The sequence below is a fragment of the Lepisma saccharinum genome, chromosome 24, assembly GCF_977018435.1.
Source record: "Lepisma saccharinum chromosome 24, izLepSacc3.1, whole genome shotgun sequence".
Lineage (NCBI taxonomy): Eukaryota > Metazoa > Arthropoda > Insecta > Zygentoma > Lepismatidae > Lepisma > Lepisma saccharinum.
The window spans coordinates 17,862,796-17,884,285 of NC_139252.1; the positions used below are offsets into that span (position 1 = coordinate 17,862,796).

Consider the following 21,490-nt stretch of genomic DNA (forward strand, 5'->3'; position numbering starts at 1 on the left):
GGGCAGTAATTCACTCCATAGGGGATGTTCAAGATATTCGTTGTATAGGTGGTTTAATTAATAAAATACTAATAACTATCTCTTGTATAATAATTTCTAGTCTTGCTTTATGTGAAATACCCTTATTGGCTATATTTTATTATAAGGATTTAATTTTGGACATATTAAGAATATATTTTTTTAATTTGGTAATATTTTTTTTATTATGAGTTTCTACTGGAATAACTATATCTTATAGTTTTCGGTTAAATTATTATTTAGTAGGTAAATCTTATAGAGGTATATCATTTCAAGGTGTTTCCGATAACTCGGGGTGGGGTATATTTAGGGGGATATTGGGGTTATTATTATTATCCATTGTGGGTGGTTCTATGTTAAGATGATTAATTTTTTCATCTATTTTTGTAGTTATTATTCCAATTAGCTTAAAACTAGGGGCAGTTATTTGTATCTTTTTAGGAGGATGAATTGGGCATAATATTACATCTTTTTTATTTGCAAATTATCCTTTCTTTATCTTTCTTTTATCTTCAGGGGGCCTAATTAATAGTTCATTTGTTATAGGTGGAGAATATACACTATCTACCAAAAGGTAATTGGGCACGTGTACAAAATGGTTGTCTGGTGGTGTGAACCCTGTTAGAACCTCGTGGAGACACCTCTTGCTGCTATAACAGCAGCCACTCTGTCAGGCATGCTCTCGACTAGTTTGTGGAGGACGTCCATTGGAATGTGTCGCCATTCCTCTTGCAAGATCTCACTCAGTTGGACAGTTGGACAATGGAATTTGGCCGCATCTCCCGAGACCTCACCCGCCAGTCCAATGCCTCCCAAAGGTGTTCTATGGGATTGAGATGAGGACTCTGTACAAGCCAGACCAATTGGTGAACATTGTTGTCGGTATACCACTGCATAGTAGCCTCCGAAACATGCCACCTAACATTGTCATCCTGTTAGTAACAGGGGTCCATTCCGTAAAAACGCCACAAGGTTGGGAGCGTTTCATTGTGTAGTATTGTACAGTATGCCTGTGAGTTCATTGTGCCACGAACAACCACCAGTGGTCCCACTAAATTATACTAAATGATTCAAATTAGATACTAAATTAACCACCATCATAGGTGCCCAATTACTTTTTGGTAGATAGTGTATTAGGACTATCTATTATGGATGAAGTGAACTGTTTGGGGGCCAGGGTGTATATATGTATATAAGGAGTGGTTCTTTAAAAATTAAACTAATACATTCTAACTATTTCAATATTTATTTTATATTTTCATTTTTAATAGTAATTTTATTAATAATTTATGTGTGTTTATATAGCTTATAATTAAAGCATAACACTGAAGTTGTTAGGAAAAGTGATTAACATTTTATAAACATTTCTTGAGTTTAATTAAACTCAACTTTATCACGAAAAGATAATGTAATTTTATACTAAAGAATAAAGGAGTATTAATGGAATTTCACCACTAAAGATAGAAGTTAGCAGCCTCCATTTAATGTTATACCCCCTTAACTAAGGACTATACTCCTAATTTTATTATTAACATTAATATGCCGCTTCCTTTGGCTTCAGTTAAGCAAGTAAGGGTAATATAGTACCAATTTAATCAGGTCGAAGCTGATTGCATTTGCTTCTTACTTGATGAAGTAAATTGAAGTATTCTCAATACTTTTTGAATGCAACTCAAATGTTATTATAAACTATTACTCCAACATGCTCATTCTAATGATCCTTGAGTTCACTCATGATATAATCCTAAAAGTAAAATTAATAAAAATAAGAATCTTACACATAATCAGGATAATAATTTTGAGCTAGTAATAATAACTGTTATTGGTAATAATAGTACAATCTCTACATCAAAAATAAGAAAGATTACTGCAATTAGAAAGAATTTTATAGAGAATGGAATTCGGGCTGAAGATTTGGGATCAAACCCTCATTCGAATGGTGATCTTTTTTTCCCGGTCTGTAATTGTTTTTTTTATATATAATAATGTGGATAGTAGTATTACTATTGAGGTGATTATTATAATCATTAATGAGGTACTTATGATAATATTAATTATTTACTTTATTTTATTATAATCTTTTTAATTGGAAGTTAAGTGTACTTTAAATATACTAAGTAAATGTTATCTACCTGAATCTTGCTCTGTAGTAAATAAAAAGACTTTTCAATTCAATCAGTAAATTGAAATATAAAGGAATAATCATACTACGTCTACGAAGTGCCAGTATCATGCTGCTGCCTCAAACCCGAAATGATGTGTTGGTGAGAAGTGGCATAAAATATGTCGAGCTAAGCACACTCCTAAAAATGTTGATCCAATAATAACATGTAGACCGTGAAACCCTGTTGCTATAAAAAATGTTGATCCATATACTGCGTCTGCAATAGTAAATGGGGACTCATAATATTCATACGCTTGAAGAATAGTGAAGTATATTCCCAGTATTAGTGTTAATGTAAGGGCTTGAGTTGTGTGAGAGTAATTTTTTTCTAATAGGCTATGATGGGCTCATGTTACTGTTACTCCGGATGCTAGAAGAATTGCTATATTCAATAATGGCACTTGTATTGGGTTGAATGGCAAAATTCCTTTTGGTGGTCATAATATTCCTGGTTCAATTGTTGGGGATAGACTTCTATGGAAGAATGCTCAAAAAAAAGGTTACAAAGAATAATACTTCTGAAATAATAAATAGAATTATACCCCATCATAGGTCTATTATGACTTGACTTGTATGTAAACCTTGGTATGTTCCCTCTCGTGAGATGTCTCATCATCATTGAATTATTGTAAGAATTATAGTTATTATTCCTATTAATAGTAGTATTATGCTTTGTTGGTGAAATCATCTAATTAGCCCTGTCGTTAGTATTATAGCACCTGTTGCCGGCCACGGGTTTTGATCTATTAAATGGTATGGGTGGTTTTAAGTTGTTGACATTAGTTACTTTGATTCTCTGGAATAAATTGCAATTAATGATGCAAATACATAAGACTGAATAAATGCTATGGCTGTTTCTATAATAATTAATATAATTTGTGCTAGAATTAATATGGAAAGTCCAATAATTTCTAATATTGTTCCTGTATTTCCAATTATTGATATTATTAGATGTCCAACTATTATATTTGCTGCTAGTCGTACTGATAGGGTTATTGGACGAATTAGATTTCTAATTATTTCAATTCATACTATAATTGGTATTAATAGTGCTGGCACACCCTCTGGTACTAGATGTGCTAGTATATGTTTTGTATTATTAATTCATCCAAATAATATAAATTATAATCATATTGGTAGGGCTAATGTTAAGGTAAAAACTAGATGACTTGATCTGGTAAATACATATGGGAGTAATCCTATTGAATTATTAAATAAAATTATTGAAAATATACTAATAAAGATTAGGGTTCTCCCTTGATGGCTAATTATTCCTAAAAATGTTTTGAATTCTTCATGTAATTTTATTATTAAAATATTATATATTATGGAGGTTTGTGATTGTATCAATCAAAATGAAGTAGGAATTATTAATAATCCCAAGAAAGTGCTTGTTCAATTTAATGATAAACTTATAATTGATGATGTTGGATCAAATGATGAGAATAGTCTTGTTATCACTTTCAGTATTTAGTTTTTGATTTATTCTTTGTTATAATATTATTAATATTTAATATTTTATTATAATTATAATAATTAATAATTATGAATAGAAAATAAGTTAATATAAATATTGTAAACAGTATTATTCAATTTAGTGGATATATTTGTGGAATAAAGAAGTATGAGGATAATTTAGATTTGACACTCCTATGTTATTATATATTAACTAACTTTTTCATTAGAAGTAGTTGTTATTTTACTATTTTGTGGTTTACTTTTCAGTCATCTAATGATTCTTGTATAATTTTTATTAATCAATTAATAAAGGACTTATGGGTTGTAGTTTCCATAATAATTGGCATAAATCTGTGATTTGAGCCACAGATTTCTGAACATTGTCCAAAAAATAAACCAATTCGACTAATGTTTACTCCTGCTTGGTTAAGTCGTCCTGGAGTGGCATCTATCTTAATTCCTATAGATGGCATGGCTCATGAGTGTAAAACATCTGCGGATGTAGTTAGAATTCGAATATCTATATTAATTGGTAATACTGTCCGGTTATCTACATCTAACAATCGGAATGAGTTAGTTATTATTTCATTTGTTGGGGCTATATATGAGTCAAATTCTGCTTTTATAAAATCAGAATACTCGTAGCTTCAGTATCACTGATGTCCAATAGTTTTTAGAGTTAATGAGGGCTGGTTGATTTCATCTAATAAATATAACAGCTGTAGTGACGGTAACACAATAAAAATTAGAGTAATTGCTGGTATAATTGTTCATATAGTTTCTAGCACTTGTCCTTCTAGGAGTATCCGGTTGGTTAATTTGTTATTAAATAATGATATTATTAAATATCCTACTAATATTGTAATTATAATTAAGATTAGTATTGTGTGGTCATGAAAGAATATTATTTGTTCTATTAGTGGGGAGGATCTATCTTGTAATCCTATTTGGTTTCAGGCTGCCATTTTTTAAGAAAGGTCATCCTTATATTTGAAGCTTAAATTCAATGCACTTCTCTGCCACCTTAAAAATTAGTTATTAATATTGGAAGTTCTGAATGTGTGTGTTCGGATGGTGGTGATATTTGATATCACTCAATTGATGATGCTTGTTGTAAATTAAATAGTGTTGGTCGAGCACTTGTTATACCTTCTCAGGTAATAAAAATTATAATAATTACAGCTGTAAATGATAAAATTGAGCCTAATCTTGATAAGATATTTCATGTTGTATAGGCATCCGGATAGTCTGAATATTGTCGTGGTATTCCTCTAGTCCTAAAAAATTTTGAGGAAAGAATGTTAAATTAACTCCAATAAATATGGAAATAAATTGGATTTTTAATCAATCTGGGTTTATTATTACTCCTGTAAATAATGGGAATCAGTGTACAAGTCCTGCCATAATAGCAAATACTGCTCCTATGGATAATACATAGTGAAAATGTGCTACAACATAATATGTATCATGTAAGACAATATCCAATGATGAATTTGCTAGTACTACTCCTGTTAATCCTCCTATTGTAAATAAAAAATAAATCCTAATTCTCATAACATTGATGGAGAGTAGTTGATTTGTGTTCCGTGTAGGGTGGCAATTCATCTAAATACTTTAATTCCTGTTGGTACTAACTCTCTAGCCTTCTTAAACCCGAAGGTCCATGGCTGCAGCAACACAGGCCTTCCATCTTCCCCTATCTTGAGCAAGATCTATATACTCTTTTCCATCCCTACCAATTTCCCTTAGGTCCATCTCAACGTTGTCCCTCCATCTTCGTCTCGGCCTTCCTACAGGTCTCTTACCATCAGGTTCTCCAAGAAGAATTATGTAAACTCCTCTTTCCTCTCCCATTCGTGCCACATGGCCTGCCCACCTAAGTCTTCTTGATTTAATTATTCTAATAATATCTGGACATGAGTACAAATTATGTAGTTCTAAATTATGTAACCTTCTCCACTCACCTGTCTCCTCATCCCTTTTAGGTCCAAAGATTTTCCTAAGTATGTTATTTTCAAATACTCTCAATTTATGTTCCTCTTTCAATGTAAGGGACCAAGTTTCACATCCATATAATACAGGCAAAATTACGGTTTTGTATATTTTAACTTTTAGTTTCTTAGATATTAAACGAGAAGACAAAAGTTTATGAAGAGAGAAGTAACATGCATTTCCTGAATTAAGCCTACTATTTATTTCCTCTTTAATATAATTTTCATTTGTTAATATTACTCCTAAGTACTTGAATTTGGAAACTGTTTCAAACGAGTTGTTATCAATAATTAGATTTTGATTATTACCTAACACTTGGTTTCGGCCTGTAAGCATATATTTAGTTTTCTCTTTGTTAACTTCCAAACCTATCTCTTTAGCAGTTTTGAAAAATATTTTAGCATTACTCTTAATTGTATTCACATCATCCCCCAGTAAGTCTACATCATCTGCATATGCTAACAACTGAGTCACACCATTTAATTGGTACAGCAATAATTATGGTGGCTGCAGTGAAATATGCTCGCGTGTCTACGTCTATTCCGACAGTGAATATGTGATGTGCTCATACAATAAATCCTAGAAAGCCAATTGCTATTATTGCATAAATTATTCCTAATACTCCAAATGTTTCTTTTTTATCTCTTTCTTGGGTTACAATGTGTGAGATTATACCAAATCCCGGTAAAATGAGGATGTAAACTTCTGGATGTCCAAAGAATCAAAATAAATGCTGATATAAGATTGGGTCTCCCCCACCTGATGGGTCAAAAAATGATGTATTTAGATTTCAGTCTGTTAATAATATGGTGATTGCACCTGCGAGAACTGGTAATGATAATAATAATAGAACTGCAGTGATAATTACTGATCATACAAATAATGGCACCCGCTCCATAGATATTCCTATAGTTCGTATATTAATCACTGTTGTAATAAAGTTTACTGCTCCTAAAATGGAGGAAACTCCTGCTAAATGTAATGAAAAAATTGATAAATCAACTGATGCCCCAGCATGTGCAATTCCTGCGGATAGGGGAGGATATACTGTTCAACCCGTTCCTGCACCACTTTCTACAACTCTTCCTGATAATAGAAGAGTCAATGATGGGGGTAGTAGTCAGAATCTTATATTATTTAATCGTGGGAAGGCTCTATCAGGGGCCCCAATTATTAGGGGTATTAATCAATTTCCAAACCCACCAATTATAATAGGTATAACTATAAAGAAAATTATGATGAATGTGTGTGCGGTTACAATTACATTATAGGTTTGGTCATCTCCAATTAAACTTCCTGGTTGACCTAGTTCTATACGAATTAGAATACTTAGAGATGTTCCAACCATTCCTGATCATACTCCGAAAATTAAATATATTGTACCAATATCTTTGTGGTTAGTAGAAAATAATCATCGTTGCAAGAATGAGGTGACTGAAATATATAGGTGATAAACTGTAAATTTATTTATGAGTCTTAAACTCTCTCATTAATTTTGGCTTTATAGTTAAATATATAATTTTGAACTGCAATTTCAAGGTAATACACTATGTATTAAGGCCTAAAGAATACCCCTTATTTATGACTTTGAAGGTCATTAGTTTAAAATTAACTTAAGACCTTATAAATATATATAAATTGGCTGAACTAGAGGTATTCCACAAATTGATATAAAAATTGTAATTACTGATAATACTTGTTCTTTTATATTTATTTGTCTATTATTAGTAACAGTTCATATTTTAATTTTGCAGTTTATTAAAATTGAGGTGAGGGAGGTTCGTAAGTAGTAATACAAGGTTAGTAATGATTAGGGCTAGGATTTTGATGACCTAAAAAATTGTAAAAAATGCCCTTAAAAAGATGTATTTATGACCTAAAAATTGCCAAAAAATTACTTTAAAAATTACCTAAAAACCGTTAAAAATTCCAAAGTAAAATTTTATTTGCACTTCAAATTACAGCAACTCTAGTATGCAACTTTTGACAAATTATGAGAGGTTACTGTTCAGTTTTGAGTCGCAGTGTGTAACGAATATTTTCTGTAAATTTTCAAAAAGAAATGAATGACGATTGTCAGCTAGCACACTTTTATACATAGAAAAGCTCCTTTCAACATCAACAGAGGTAATAGGGGCATATTTAAAACATACAATGTCACTCATACAATGTCACTTGGTTCTAATTCGGTTTCAGAGTCTGGCAATGAAAACGTTTTCCCACACAATACGTCACGAATAGAACATATTATTGTGTATCCTGCATTTTTCCCTAGCACTTTCTGCATCTTTTCTCTCACTTGTATTCCAACAGTACCTGGAACTGCTTCCAAATTATCCTGAACTTTGTTAAGGACATTAACTTGATCAACCAATGTAGCTCCAGATGTCTCGAGTGAAGTTATGGCAGAAGGTAGGAAGCCGAAGTTGGACTTTATATATCATAATTTTCCCTCCATTTCGGGATCAGCCAAGAGTTCCTGTGCTTGTCTTATACACAATGCTTCACTGCTGTCAAACGAGGTTACAAATTCTTTCACAACTTTATAATTTTCACAATAGTAACCACAAGCCTCTAACCATGTACCCCATCTAGTAAGAATAGGAGCTGGTGGCAAAAGGCACATCAGGTGCATGAGACCTAAAAGCTAACACTCGTGATGGGGACTTGAGGAAAATCTTCTTAATGTTTGCAATCAGTTGGTCTACATCAGGAAAGTGACTTCGCAGTTCTTCAGCAATACGGTGACACGCATGTGCAAGACATGTTACATGTACCATTTTCGAGTACAGACCTTTCAGAGAATTCCCTGCTTTAACCATGTACGGTGCCACATCTGTTACGAAAAGCAACACCTTGTCATATTGAATGCCGTCGGGCCACAATAACTGCATCGCGTTATTGAAAACTTTGCTGATCGTTGAATAATTCACTTTTTCCAGACATTCACAATTTATTAGAAACACTTGAGTAGACTCGGATTCCTGCATCATACCAATCACTACATTTGCAATGTACCGTCCGAGTGAGTCGGTACTTTCGTCAATTGACACCCATATTTTTTTACCATGAATTTTCTGCCGAATTTGATCCATTGTTTGGTTGTAGCATTTCTTGACATAATTTTTCCTTAGCATGGAAGAATCTGGTATCGATTTCCCAGTATGTTTTTCTAAAAATGCTCGAACTTTAGGATTATTTAGTTTACTTAGAGGAATGTCAGCAGAAATAAAAGCGTCGCACAGTTCTTCAGAAATAACAGAGGATTTGGAGGAACACTCACCCATTAACAATTGCACCGTCCTCTTCTGATCTTGAATTTGCTTCAGAGCTGCCTTGTGTTTCTCGCGGTTGACATGTTGCTCCACCGTGAATTTCTTTTCCGCAGCAACTCTTACACCACAAAGCTGACAGAATAATACTGATCTGTCTGTACTGAATGTATTTTCATCATACTGGGACACAAACTGTTTTAATTTGTACTGTGTACTTTGCTTGGTTTTTGGCATCTTGTCCAATGCTTCGAAAACCTGCTCTACTGAACACTGCACCGAAGTAAATTCTCGGAATAAACAGGAACTTCGACAATGGCCAGATCACACGTTCCATCCATTCACTTTCAAGGAACACAACAATTGGTCTGAGCAGATTAGAAGATAAGATTAGGCAGGGCAACGACTTTCTTCTCCTGGGGCAAAATTGCGAGCTGTTTTGAACTTCTAACAATTGAATTTCATTGTAAGGAAATCGTTATATTCATGTTGTTTATTTTCTTCTGAGACGGATGGAAGGTAGCTGCGGTTTCATATATTTTAAATTGTCTAGGGAAGATATGAAAAAATAGGATATTTATTCCTCTTAATCCTTTCACGTTAATGCTGCCCATGCACTCCCAGCGTACAAGTGCTCTGGAAAACTAAGAAAATAAAAAAAATGACCAAAAAATGACTTAAAATGCCAAAAAATGACTTATACAACCCATAATGGCAAAAAATGCAAAAAAATGCCCCAACAAATAGTGCTTAAAAGTTTCAGCACGACATGAAACATATAAATATTAAAAGATTTGGGTTTCTTATTCACCAGAAAAAAAAGATGCAATTTCATCAAAATCCTAGCCCTAGTAATGATATACTGATTAGAACGGTGATTATTAATAGTTGTTTAAAGTTGGTTATTTGGATAATTACCATTCATTTTGGTAAAAACCCTAATAGTGTGGTGGTAGACCCCCAAGCGACAATATTGAAATAAAGAGGGATATCTTTTTTATGGGCTGGAGCTTTAATATAAATAGTTGATGAATATAATTTGACTTGTTTATTGAAAAAAGCATAATAGTGGAGGAGGTTATAAGGATATATAGGAGTAAATATGCTAATCAGGTGTTATCTTCTGATGTTATTCTCAGGATAATTCATGATATGTGGTTAATTGATGAGAAGGCTATAATTTTTCGTAATGAAGTTTGATTTAAGCCCCCAATTGCTCCAATAATTTCTGATATTCTAATTGTGATAATTAAAATTATGTTTAAATTGTCTGATACATATCTAAGTAGTGTTGCTGGAGCAATTTTTTGAATAGTTATTATTACTAAACAATTAATTCATGTTATTCCTTCCATAACTTCTGGTATTCAGATGTGGAATGGGGCAGCTCCTATTTTTATTAATAATGCTAATGTTAGAAGTTGAAATTTATTGAATTAACCATAATTAGTGCTGCTGTCATGATTATTGATGATGCTAGCACCTGAATTAAGAAGTATTTAAGGGATGTTTCTGTATTTCGTTGATTGTTTGGTGTGGAAATTAGTGGAATAAAAGATATTAAATTAATTTCTAAGCCGATTGAGGCTCCATATCATGAGGTGGAAGAAATAGAAAGGAGGGTTCCTATTGTGAGGGTCAATAGGAATATAATTTTTTTAGGGGTTGTGAGCATTAAAAAGGAAAGGATTAATTATGAACCTTCATATGTGGGGTATGAGCCCTCTCTAGCTTAAATTAGCTTACCTTTTTATTATATTTTGGTGTATGATGCACTATGGGGTTTGATACCATCAGTGAAAGTGTAATTCTTTCAATTATAAAATGTTATAATAAGAACATGTTATGTTTCATGTATACTTTACCCTATCATGGTAATCCTTTTTCAGACATCTTATTTATATATTAGTTATAATTGTGGGTTGAAAAAATTATTTATCGGGTTTATCGTATCTAATTTAAATTAATTTACTTATTTAATATGTAGTTTTAATACTTATCTAATCTAGGAAAAAAATAATTTAATATATCTATATAGAACACAATTTTGAGGTAAAAAAATTGTGTTCTATATAATATGCGAGAGTGAGAATAATTAATTTGGGGGAAAATTTTCGTGAGATGATTTCTAATTATAATTTAATTTAATATAATACATTTTATGTAATAACAAGAACCTCTCTTTATAGCTTAAATTAAAGTTTTATTCTGACTTAAATCTCCTTAATTAAATTTCACATATGTATTTATTAAAGAGAGTAGATATATTCCGTCCATTTTTGGTGGGTGGAGACGGTCATGTTATATTTGTTTGATAGTTCGCAGTGCGTGGGATTGTTTAGTTTCATATAAGTTAGATTACAGGATTTTGATTTTTAATAGTATTTACTCAGCAAAATTCGTGCCAGCTGCCGTGGTTAGACGTGGGGGCATAAATGGAGAGTTGTTGGCTTAATTGTAGTAATAATTTAATGTTTTGTTGTTTGTATTTTATTTATTAGGTGAAATTTTTAATAAAATTTGTTCTTTATATTTATTAATTCTATAAAGGTGGTGTATTCGACTAGGATTAGATACCCTATTATTATCATTGTAAATTTAGTTTGAGTAGTATTAGTTATGATCTTGAAACTCAAAGAATTTGGCGGTGCTTTATTCTATTTAGGGGAACCTGTTCCGTAATCGATATTCCACGTTTTATTTGACCTATTATTGTAAATTATCAGTTTGTATACCACCGTAATTTGAGGATTTAAATATATATATATTCTTTTTTTCTTTTGTAATATATTTCAAGTCAAGGTGCAGCTTATTAATAGGTGGAGATGGGTTACATTATGTTGATTTGGATAATATGTTTAAAATATATTTGAAATTGGATTTAACTGTAATTTTTTTTTTAGAAAAATACTTTGGTTTATTAGCTCTATGGCATGTACACATCATCCGTTGCTGTCATTTACATAGGTGAGATAAGTCGTAACATAGTATGTATACCGGAAGGTGTGCCTGGTTTGGTTAATATCAAAATATTTCTATTAGATAGAGTATTCATTTACATTGAAAAGTTAGTCGTGTGATTCGATATATTTTGATAGGGGTTCTATTACTGTAATATTTTGTTTATGAGTGGATTGTGTATGAAAAGGAATTTTATAATTTTTGGTTGTATATTTATTATATATAAATTAGTTTGCTATAGATTACACTGGTCAACAATGAAAATGCTTCGGAGATAAAAGTAACCAATTCTTACTAATTTGAGGGTGCTGATAACGAATATGATATTAGTTTTTGAAGATTGGTTCGAATTTCGAAGAAATACAATTTCGCCGGATGTGCTCCAGTGCACAAAATAAGGGTTCGTGACAAGAGCGGCTGTCTCCTTATTTCAATAAATATCCATTGTTTGACGGTTAGCTTTATCACTATCCTTATCTCTAGCACGTGATCGCTGACCGAGAATCATCAACCACATCACGCTTCAGTTTGTATTGAAGATTTTGCCAGGGGAAACGTGTTGTTATGTGTTCCTGCATAGTTCCAATTTGAACTCCCAGACATGGTCGTGGTGAAATTTTGTGTATGTTTGTGGTGTATTTCTTTTATCGTTTTATGACTGTACTGACCAGAAACTTGTCACGTAAGTGTGTTGTTGTGGTGAGATTTTGGATGAGTGTGTGGTGCTATTTCTTTTTATCGTTATATGACTCTACTGACCAGAAACATGTCGCGTAAATGTGTTAACAGTGCAGACAATTTTTGTTATGTTTGCGGTGAAATAACATTTGTTGATCAAAAAATAAATTTCACGCCAATCATAAAGAAAGCCTACCACTTGTACTTTGGTTGTAAAGTGGGAGATATGGATAAGAAGTGGGCACCACACATTTGTTGTAATACGTGTTCGACAAACTTGCGGGACTGCCTATATGGAAAAAGACCATGCATCCCGTTTGCAGTTCCAATGATATGGAGAGAACCGATAGATCATACTTCAAACTGCTATTTTTGCATGGTTCCTCCAATTAAAGAGCTACCCAAAAAGAAAAAGTGGACTATCACTTATCCCAATATTCCTTCAGCTATTCGTCCTGTGCCACATTCCGAAGAATTACTTGTTCCACAACCTCCCGCATTGTACTCCAGTGATTCATCCGACGAAGAGCAAGAGGCGGCTAAACTCGACGCAGGAATGCCAAATCCTGTTGCAGATTCCTCGTCATCCATCGATCCTGAATTCACAGCCAACATATCATCATCTAATCGCCATCTGATCACTCAACATGAATTAAATGACCTTGTGAGGGACCTGGGGTTGTCAAAAAGTGATGCAGAACTACTGGCATCCAGACTCATGCAGTGGGGAGCTCTTGCTGAAGATGTTAAAGTATCTGTGTTTCGGACACGTCAGAAACCCCTGGAAGAGTATTTTTCAGTGGCAAGTGACATAGTGTGTTGTAAAAATGTGACTGGTCTTACGAGTAAACTTAACATAGAACATAATCCCGATGAATGGCGGCTGTTCATAGATGCATCAAAACTTAAGTCTGAAAGCTGTGTTAGTGAACAATGGAAATGTGTTGCCATCAATCCCAATCGGTTATGCAGTGCACTTGAAGAAGACATATGCTAACATGGAAAAACTGCCGAAAGCCATAAATTATAACAAATACAATTGGAATATCTGTGGCAACTTCAAAGTTCTAGCCATACTTCTTGGCCTGCAGCTCGGCTACACAAAATACTGCTGCTTTTTATGCGAGTGGGATAGCCATGATAAGGCTTCCCATTACTTAAGGAAAGACTGGCCACTCCGTAAATCCTTGGAGCCAGAAACAAAGAACGTTCAACATGTTCCTTTGATAGCTCCCAGCAGAGTTTTACTTCCTCCTTTACATATTAAACAAGGTTTAATCAAGGTCTTCGTTAAAGGTATGAACCAAGCCAGTGATGCATTCAAGTATATACTGCATAAATTTCCACGAATTAGTGAAACTAAAATCAGGGACGGAATATTTATTGGCCCTCAGACTCGAGAACTCCTCAATGATCCTGAATTTGATGCACTATTAGAAGATAAGGAGAAGATTGCATGGGACTCTTTCCAAAATGTGGTTACAATTTTTTTGGGAAACGTGCGGACTCAGAATTATAAGAAACTAGTAGAGCACCTATATCTTCCTACCAAGCAATGGGGTGTCATATGTCACTAAAAATACATATGTTACACTCACACATAAACTTCTTCCCAGGAAATTGCGGAGCAGTCAGCAATGAACATGGGGAACATTTCCACCAAGTTATATCTACAATGGAGAAACGATATCAGTGCCACTGAAGCAAGTCTATGCTTGCTGATTATTGTTGAACAATCGCCAGAGATATTCCAGAACCACAATACAAGCGACAGGCAAAGATGCACCGTTTGCAATATCCATGTAAATAATGTTTTTATAACTTCCATTTCGTACACGTGTTAATTTTCTATTAACACCACATAACACATATTTCTTTCGATTACACTTAAACTCGAACCAATTCAGCATTTTTATTATTATTTTCATATTCAGCACCCTCAATTCTATAAGGAAATGTACTTTTCATTTCTGAAGCATGAAAAAAGTTAAAATTTGTTGTCCAGTGTTATTAGTACAGTGTTGGAATTATATAAATATATGAAATATTCATTTTTATTATAGATGTCAATGATCGTACCTTTTGTATCAGGGAGGATTAAATTTTAATTGAATATTCTTTTTTCTCGAAGGGTGAGGAGCTAGTAGAGTTAATTTTAAGGTAAAAGTATTATATTTTTCTGTTAAAATTACTATTTGTAATAAAATGTTATTCGACTTATCTTATATCTAGTTATTAGGGAATTGTATTTAATATAGATTTATGCTTTAATATTTTTTATACTAATTTATATCGTGATATTAGTGTTTAGTTATGACTTGAGGGATGTGCTTCTGGTTAAATATATTGGTTATAACTTTATAGTGAATTATTATATTTATTGGTTTGGAGATTGCTAGTATTTGTAATTTTGTTATAATTTATTTGGTGTATATTAAAAATTTAGTTAAGTTTTACTTATTTACTTAATTGTGTGTTTTAATTAGTTTAATTTAGAAATTATGATTCTATTAGTATATTTAATTAATTAGAGGAATTAGGCAAAATTTTATTCTCGCCTGTTTATCAAAAACATCTTTTCATGGTTTTATATGAAGTATAACCTGCCCAATGACATTTGTTTAATGGCCGCGGTATTTTGACCGTGCGAAGGTAGCATAATCATTAGTCTTTTAATTGGGGGCTAGAATGAATGGTTGGACGAGGAATAAGCTGTCTTTGATTAATTAATATATAATTTTACTTTAAAGTTAAAAGGCTTTAGTTTTTTAAGGGGACGATAAGACCCTATAGATCTTTATTTTGTTTTAATAATATTTTGGTTGGATATTATAATTATATATATTATTAAATAATATTTTGTTGGGTTGATGTGAAGATAATAATTAACTCTTTTTGTTTAATACTCAATAATTTTTGTTATTTTGATCCACTATTAGTGATTGAAAGAATAAGTTACCTTAGGGATAACAGCGTAATCTTTCTTGAGAGATCATATCGACAGGAGGGGTTGCGACCTCGATGTTGGATTAAGATATAATTTGGGGGTAGTATTTCAAATTTGATGGTCTGTTCTACCTTTAATTTCTTACATGATCTGAGTTCAAACCGGCGTGAGCCAGGTTGGTTTCTATCTCTTAATATTTAAGATATTTTAGTACGAAAGAACCAAATATCTATATTATATATATGATCTTGATTAATAATAATTACTATAATAGCAGAGAAGTGCATTGAATTTAGGATTCAAAAATGAAGATATATATTGTTCTTTTTGTAGTAAATGATAGTAGATTTGTTTATTGGAATAATTTCTTTTATTATTTTGGTTGTATGTGTTTTGATTAGAGTTGCTTTTTTTACTTTATTTGAGCATAAAATTTTAGGATATATTCAAGTTCGTAAGGGCCCCAATAGGGTGGGGGTTTGCGGTATTTTTCAGCCTTTTGCTGATGCAATTATGCTATTTACCAAGGAGCAGACATTACCTATTTTGAGAAATTATTATCCTTATTATATATCTCCAGTTTTTAGTTTATTTTTGTCTTTATTTATTTGAGTTGTCTTTCCATATCATACTTTATTATTTAATTTTTATTTTATTTTTATTTGAGTATAGCGCTGGTGGATTTGCCTTAATTTTTATATCTGAATATGCTAGTATTTTATTTATAAGTGTATTATTTAGAATTTTATTGTTAGGGGGATATACCTTTTCTTATTTATTTTATTTAAGGATTTATTTATATTTGGGTTCGGGGGACCTTGCCGCGATTTCGCTATGATAAATTGATGTATTTGGCTTCCAATTTCTTTAAATTATTTGTTTTTTTTTGTTGGCTTTAGGGGATTAATTATATCAATTTATGTTTAATTGCATAATAATTAGAATACATAGTATTCTTCTTCTTCTTCTTCTTTTGCTCTACAGCCCTTGGTGGGCTCTGGCATCCCAAACAATCTTCCTCCACCTTGTTCTATCTTGAGCTACATTTTTCCAATTGCGTATATTCATCCTTCTCAAATGTTTCTCAACTGCATCGATCCATCTTCCCCTCGGTCTTCCTTTTGGCCTTGTTCCCCACAATTTCTGATTGAATACCAGGCGTGGTAGCCTATCCTCTTCCATTCTCATCAGATGTCCTGCCCATCTTAAGCATTGAGATTTTATATATCTCACCACATATTCATATTGAATCAATCCTTCTAACTACATATTATTCCTAATTCTATAGGATCCATCTTCATTCCTAACGGGGCCAAATATCTTACGTAATATCTTCCTTTCAAAACACATTACCTTGCTTTCTGCTCTAGATGTAAGTTTCCAAGATTCTGCACCATATGCTATAACTGGTCTAATAAGTGTCCTATACAGTCTTAATTTTGTGTTCCTAGAGAGGTTTTTAGTTTAAATAATTCTATATGTGTATAATACTGTCTCTTTCCAGCCTGTATCCTTTGGTTAACAATCTCTTCTTCTTCTTCTATGTTGTTATGTAGAAGAGCTCCAAGGTAAGTAAAAGTGGGTACTCCTTCAAAGTGATATGTACCTACACTCAAAGCCAGAGAGTTTCGTCTGGCTGGCGATCTGGACATTCTCATATATCTTGTTTTAGTTTCATTAATTAATAGCCCTATTTCTCTGGATTTACTATCTATTTTAAAAAAAGTGCTTTTAAGATCTGCAAGTGTCCTTGATATTATCACAATATCGTCAGCATAAGCAAGTATCTGTGTTGTTTTGTAGAATATACTCCCCCTTTTTTGCAGTGGACTGATAATATCATGTAGTACAATAATAAAAATTAGGGTGGACAGAGCATCCCCTAGTCTCACTACTGTTTCTATGTTAATAGTTGGTGAGACTTCTCCCTGCACCATGACTCCCGCTGTTGTATTTTCCAAGGTTACCTTTATCAATCTTATTAATTTATCTGCAAATCCTACTTTCTTGAATACTTTCATGATCCCTGCTCTGTGTAAGCTATCAAATGCTCGTTGATAGTCTATAAATAAAAAGTGTAGATCTATATTTTGCTCATAGAATTTTTCCATAATTTGAGATATGGTGAAGATGTGATCTATGGTAGATCTATTTGGACGGAATCCACATTGATATTCCCCAAGGATTTCTTCTGCCTGTTTAGATGCTCTCATACATAGGATATTGGAAAATATTTTGTATCCAATATTTAATAGTGTTATTCCCCTGTAGTTGCCACAATTCCTTTTATCACCCTTTTATGGATGGGGAAGATAACTCCATATTTCCAACTACATGGTATTTTCTCTTGATCCCATATCATGCAAACTAACTCATGGACTTTCTTCCAAAGTCCCTATCTCCACCCTTTTTAAATATCTCCGCAGGGAGCAAATGTTCTCCAGGTGCTTTATTATTATTTAATTTTAATATTGCACACTTTATTTCTTCAAAGGATGGTCTTTGTACCTCACATTCTGTAACTTGGGTTTGGTCTTCATCTGCATTATCTGTTATATTAAATTTAGATTTATAGAGCTCCTGAAAATATTCTGACCATCTTTCCAGACATTTGGCTTGATCCGTTATAAGCTTCCCATTTTTGTCTTTACATACGTTTAACCTTGGTTGATATCCAGTACTAAGATTTCTAACGGCTTTGTACATTTGTCTTGTATTACCCTCTGTCTGATGTTCCTCTATTTTCCTTACTCGCTCCTCCATCCAATATGTCTTTTTCCTCCTACAGATTTTAGTCGCTTCCTTCCTGGCATCTTTATATGCATTCATCGATGCTCTTGTTTCTCTTTGAATCATCTTTTTCCGTAACTCATTTTTCTTCCCTATTAGTACTCTACACTCTTCATCATACCAATCTTTTCTGTTAGATCTCTTCCTTTGCCCTAATATCTCTTCTGATGTTTCTTTCAGAGTTTTCTTCATATCATTCCATATTTCGTCAATGCTATTATTTTCATTCTCATCACTTAATTGTTGGTGTATTTGTTCCTGAAAAGCTCTCTTATCGCTGTCTTTCTTTAACTTTTCTATATCCCAACCAGTTCTCCTTTTTCCCTTGATTTTGCCTATATTAGACAATCGTTGCCGCAATATAGATTTGGCTAGGAAGTGATCACTGTCACAATTGGCCCCTCTGCGTGTTTTAACGTCTATAACAGATGTGGCATATCTGCTGTTCACCAGAACATGATCTATCTGGTTTTTGTATGTTCCGCCGGGAGCTCTCCAGGTGCCTTTATGAATATCTTTCCTGGGGAATTGGGTACTTTTTGCAAGAATTTTATTTTGTATACAGTACTGTATTAATCTCCAACCATTCTCACTGGTGACTGAATGTAAAGAATTCTTTCCTGCCACTTCTTTGACTTCAGATTCTCTTCCAATATTTGCATTGAAGTCACCCATGACAAGTAGTATATCATGTCTACTTGTATTTTCATTTAACAAGTCCAACTCATCATAAAATTTTTCTTTGTCCAGTTCTTCTGCATCCTCGTTAGGTGCGTAAGCAGAGATGATGGAGATGTTATAGAACTTGCCTTTAAGTCTAATTTTACACAGTCTGTCATTTACTGGTATAAATTCCATTAGTGATTTCCTAGCTTCTCTACTTATTATAAAGCCTGTACCCCTGTGTCCTCTGGTTTCAGCACCACTGTACAAAACTGTAGTTTCCCTTGTCTATCTGACAACTCCCAGGCCATCTTATTTCTTGCAGTGCCAGAACATGCAACTTATATTTTATAAATTCATCAACAATTTCTGGCAGCTTACCAGCTTGTAGCATAGTTTGCACATTCCATGTCCCCATCCTGAGATCATTTACCTTAACTCGTAGCCGTGTTCGTCTTCTGGTTTCCTTCTATATCCGAGGCTCATTGTAGGGTCTCTGAACAGCGGATATTTTCCAAGGATTGGGTCTTCAGCCCAATGCCTCAACCCCCAACCTGGAGGACCAGGAATTGTATTGGGTTTAATCCCTTAGAGAGATTGGCTTCACCACGCCTTACAGAGCTCTCTCTACCCATGGTTTTCTTTCAGGGTTTTCCTTCCCTTAGCCTTTGAGTTAATCCCTACCCGCAAGGCAGCGGGGGTAGCACCTATTTAATGGCAGTGCTTACTCGCCATGTCACCAGGCCGTTATCAATCATTGTGGTATTTAATGAGTGTAGTCTTGCCAAGAACTACACTCCCACACTCTGATAACCTGGTCGCCTCGGTTTGGGGGGACTCCGGTCTAACCGTCATGGTCCCTAATCCTGCATATCTGCAGACCGTTCCGCTATCCACCACCCTGCGGACCCACCCAGTAGCTGAGGCTCGCCCTGGGACATAGACTTCTAGAATATTTATATTCTATTTTATGTTTTCAAGACATATGTTTAAGATTTCAGCCAAGAAGTCATTTTTTAAATATTTTATCTCATAGCAGTAGTGTTATTGGGGATATAATGAAGTATATAAAGTATATAACTGTTAGGACTTGTCCAGTAATAATATATGGAGTTTCTACTGGTCGGGCACCAATTCAAGTTAATAGAATAAAGGTTGCAAATATTATTCAGAATAGTATTTTGTTTATTGGGTAGAATTGTAAGCCCCGAAATTTTATTTTATAATGTATTGGCATAATTAATAGAATTATAATGGATATTACTAGTGCCATTACTCCCCCCAGTTTATTTGGGATTGACCGTAGGATAACATACACAAATAGGAAATACCATTCTGGTTGGATATGTACTGGTGTTACTAGTGGATTTGCTGGAGTGAAGTTTTCTGGATCTCCTAAGGTTGTAGGAAATATTAATGAGAGTTGTATTAACATTAAAATTTTAATTATAAATCCTAATATATCTTTTATGGAAAAGTATGGATGGAATGGAATTTTATCTATATTGCTGTTGATAGATAGAGGATTATTAGATCCAGTTTGATGTAAGAAAAGTAGATGAACTATTGATATTGCTCTTAAAATAAATGGTAATAGAAAGTGAAAGGCAAAGAAGCTAGTTAATGTGGCACTATCTACTGCAACCCCCCCCCCCAAATTCATTGAACCCTCAAGGCACCGTACTGGGCCCCCTCCTGTTTACACTGTATATTAACGACCTCCCGTCGGTGCTTAATCACTGTAGGTATCACATCTATGCCGACGACTTTCAATTATACTTTTCTTTCCCTCCTCAAGAAATATTGAATGCAACCGAACGTATAAACAACGACCTGAAAAAAATCAACAAGTGGTCTGTAGACCACGGCTTGCACGTCAACCCGACCAAAACCCAGTGTATGCTCGTAGGCTCCCCAAAGATTCTGAACAGAATTGACGAATTAAATCTCCCTAATCTTACGGTCAACGATAAACACTTGCCTCTCTCTACCACAGTTAAAAATCTGGGAATTACACTAAACAATAACCTTACCTGGAGAGAACACGTAAACTCCGTATGTAAAAGAGCTTTCGGTGCACTACACCCTCTTTACCGGCTTAAAAACTTCCTCCCCGAACGTATAAAAACCAAACTTGTTCAATCTCTTGTTTTCCCTATTATTGATTACTGTGACACTGTTTACTCGGACGTAAATTGTGAGCAAGCTAAACGCCTTCAGCGAATCCAGAACGCCTGTGTCCGCTTCGTTTTCGACATAAAATATTCAGAACATTTGACACCGTATTATGCGAAGGTCGAGTGGCTGAAATTAAGTGATAAACGGATTTACCACAACCTTGTCCTACTGTACAAAGCCCTAGAAATAAAAGATCCAAAATACCTTTCCGGGCGGTTTCAATATCTTTCGGACTTTCACTCCCGCAACACCAGATCACGTGAAAAATCTCTGTTATCCATCCCTATCCACAGATCTAACTTCTACGCCAATTCGTTTACCGTTACCTCTGCAGGACACTGGAACAGACTGCCCCCCGAAACCCAAGCC

General features: G+C 33.8%; 1 protein-coding gene and 1 pseudogene across 1 annotated transcript; both read right to left on the reverse strand.

Moving 5' to 3' along the window:
* Positions 1-3,939: 3,939 nt before the first annotated feature.
* Positions 3,940-4,605, reverse strand: LOC145978122 (cytochrome c oxidase subunit 2 pseudogene; annotated as a pseudogene).
* A 13,252-nt stretch (positions 4,606-17,857) lies between these two features.
* LOC145978123 (uncharacterized) lies at positions 17,858-19,138 on the reverse strand. Its single transcript, XM_083110562.1, has one exon. It carries the CDS (start codon positions 19,136-19,138, stop codon positions 17,858-17,860), a length of 1,281 nt encoding a protein of 426 aa, XP_082966688.1.
* Positions 19,139-21,490: the final 2,352 nt, after the last annotated feature.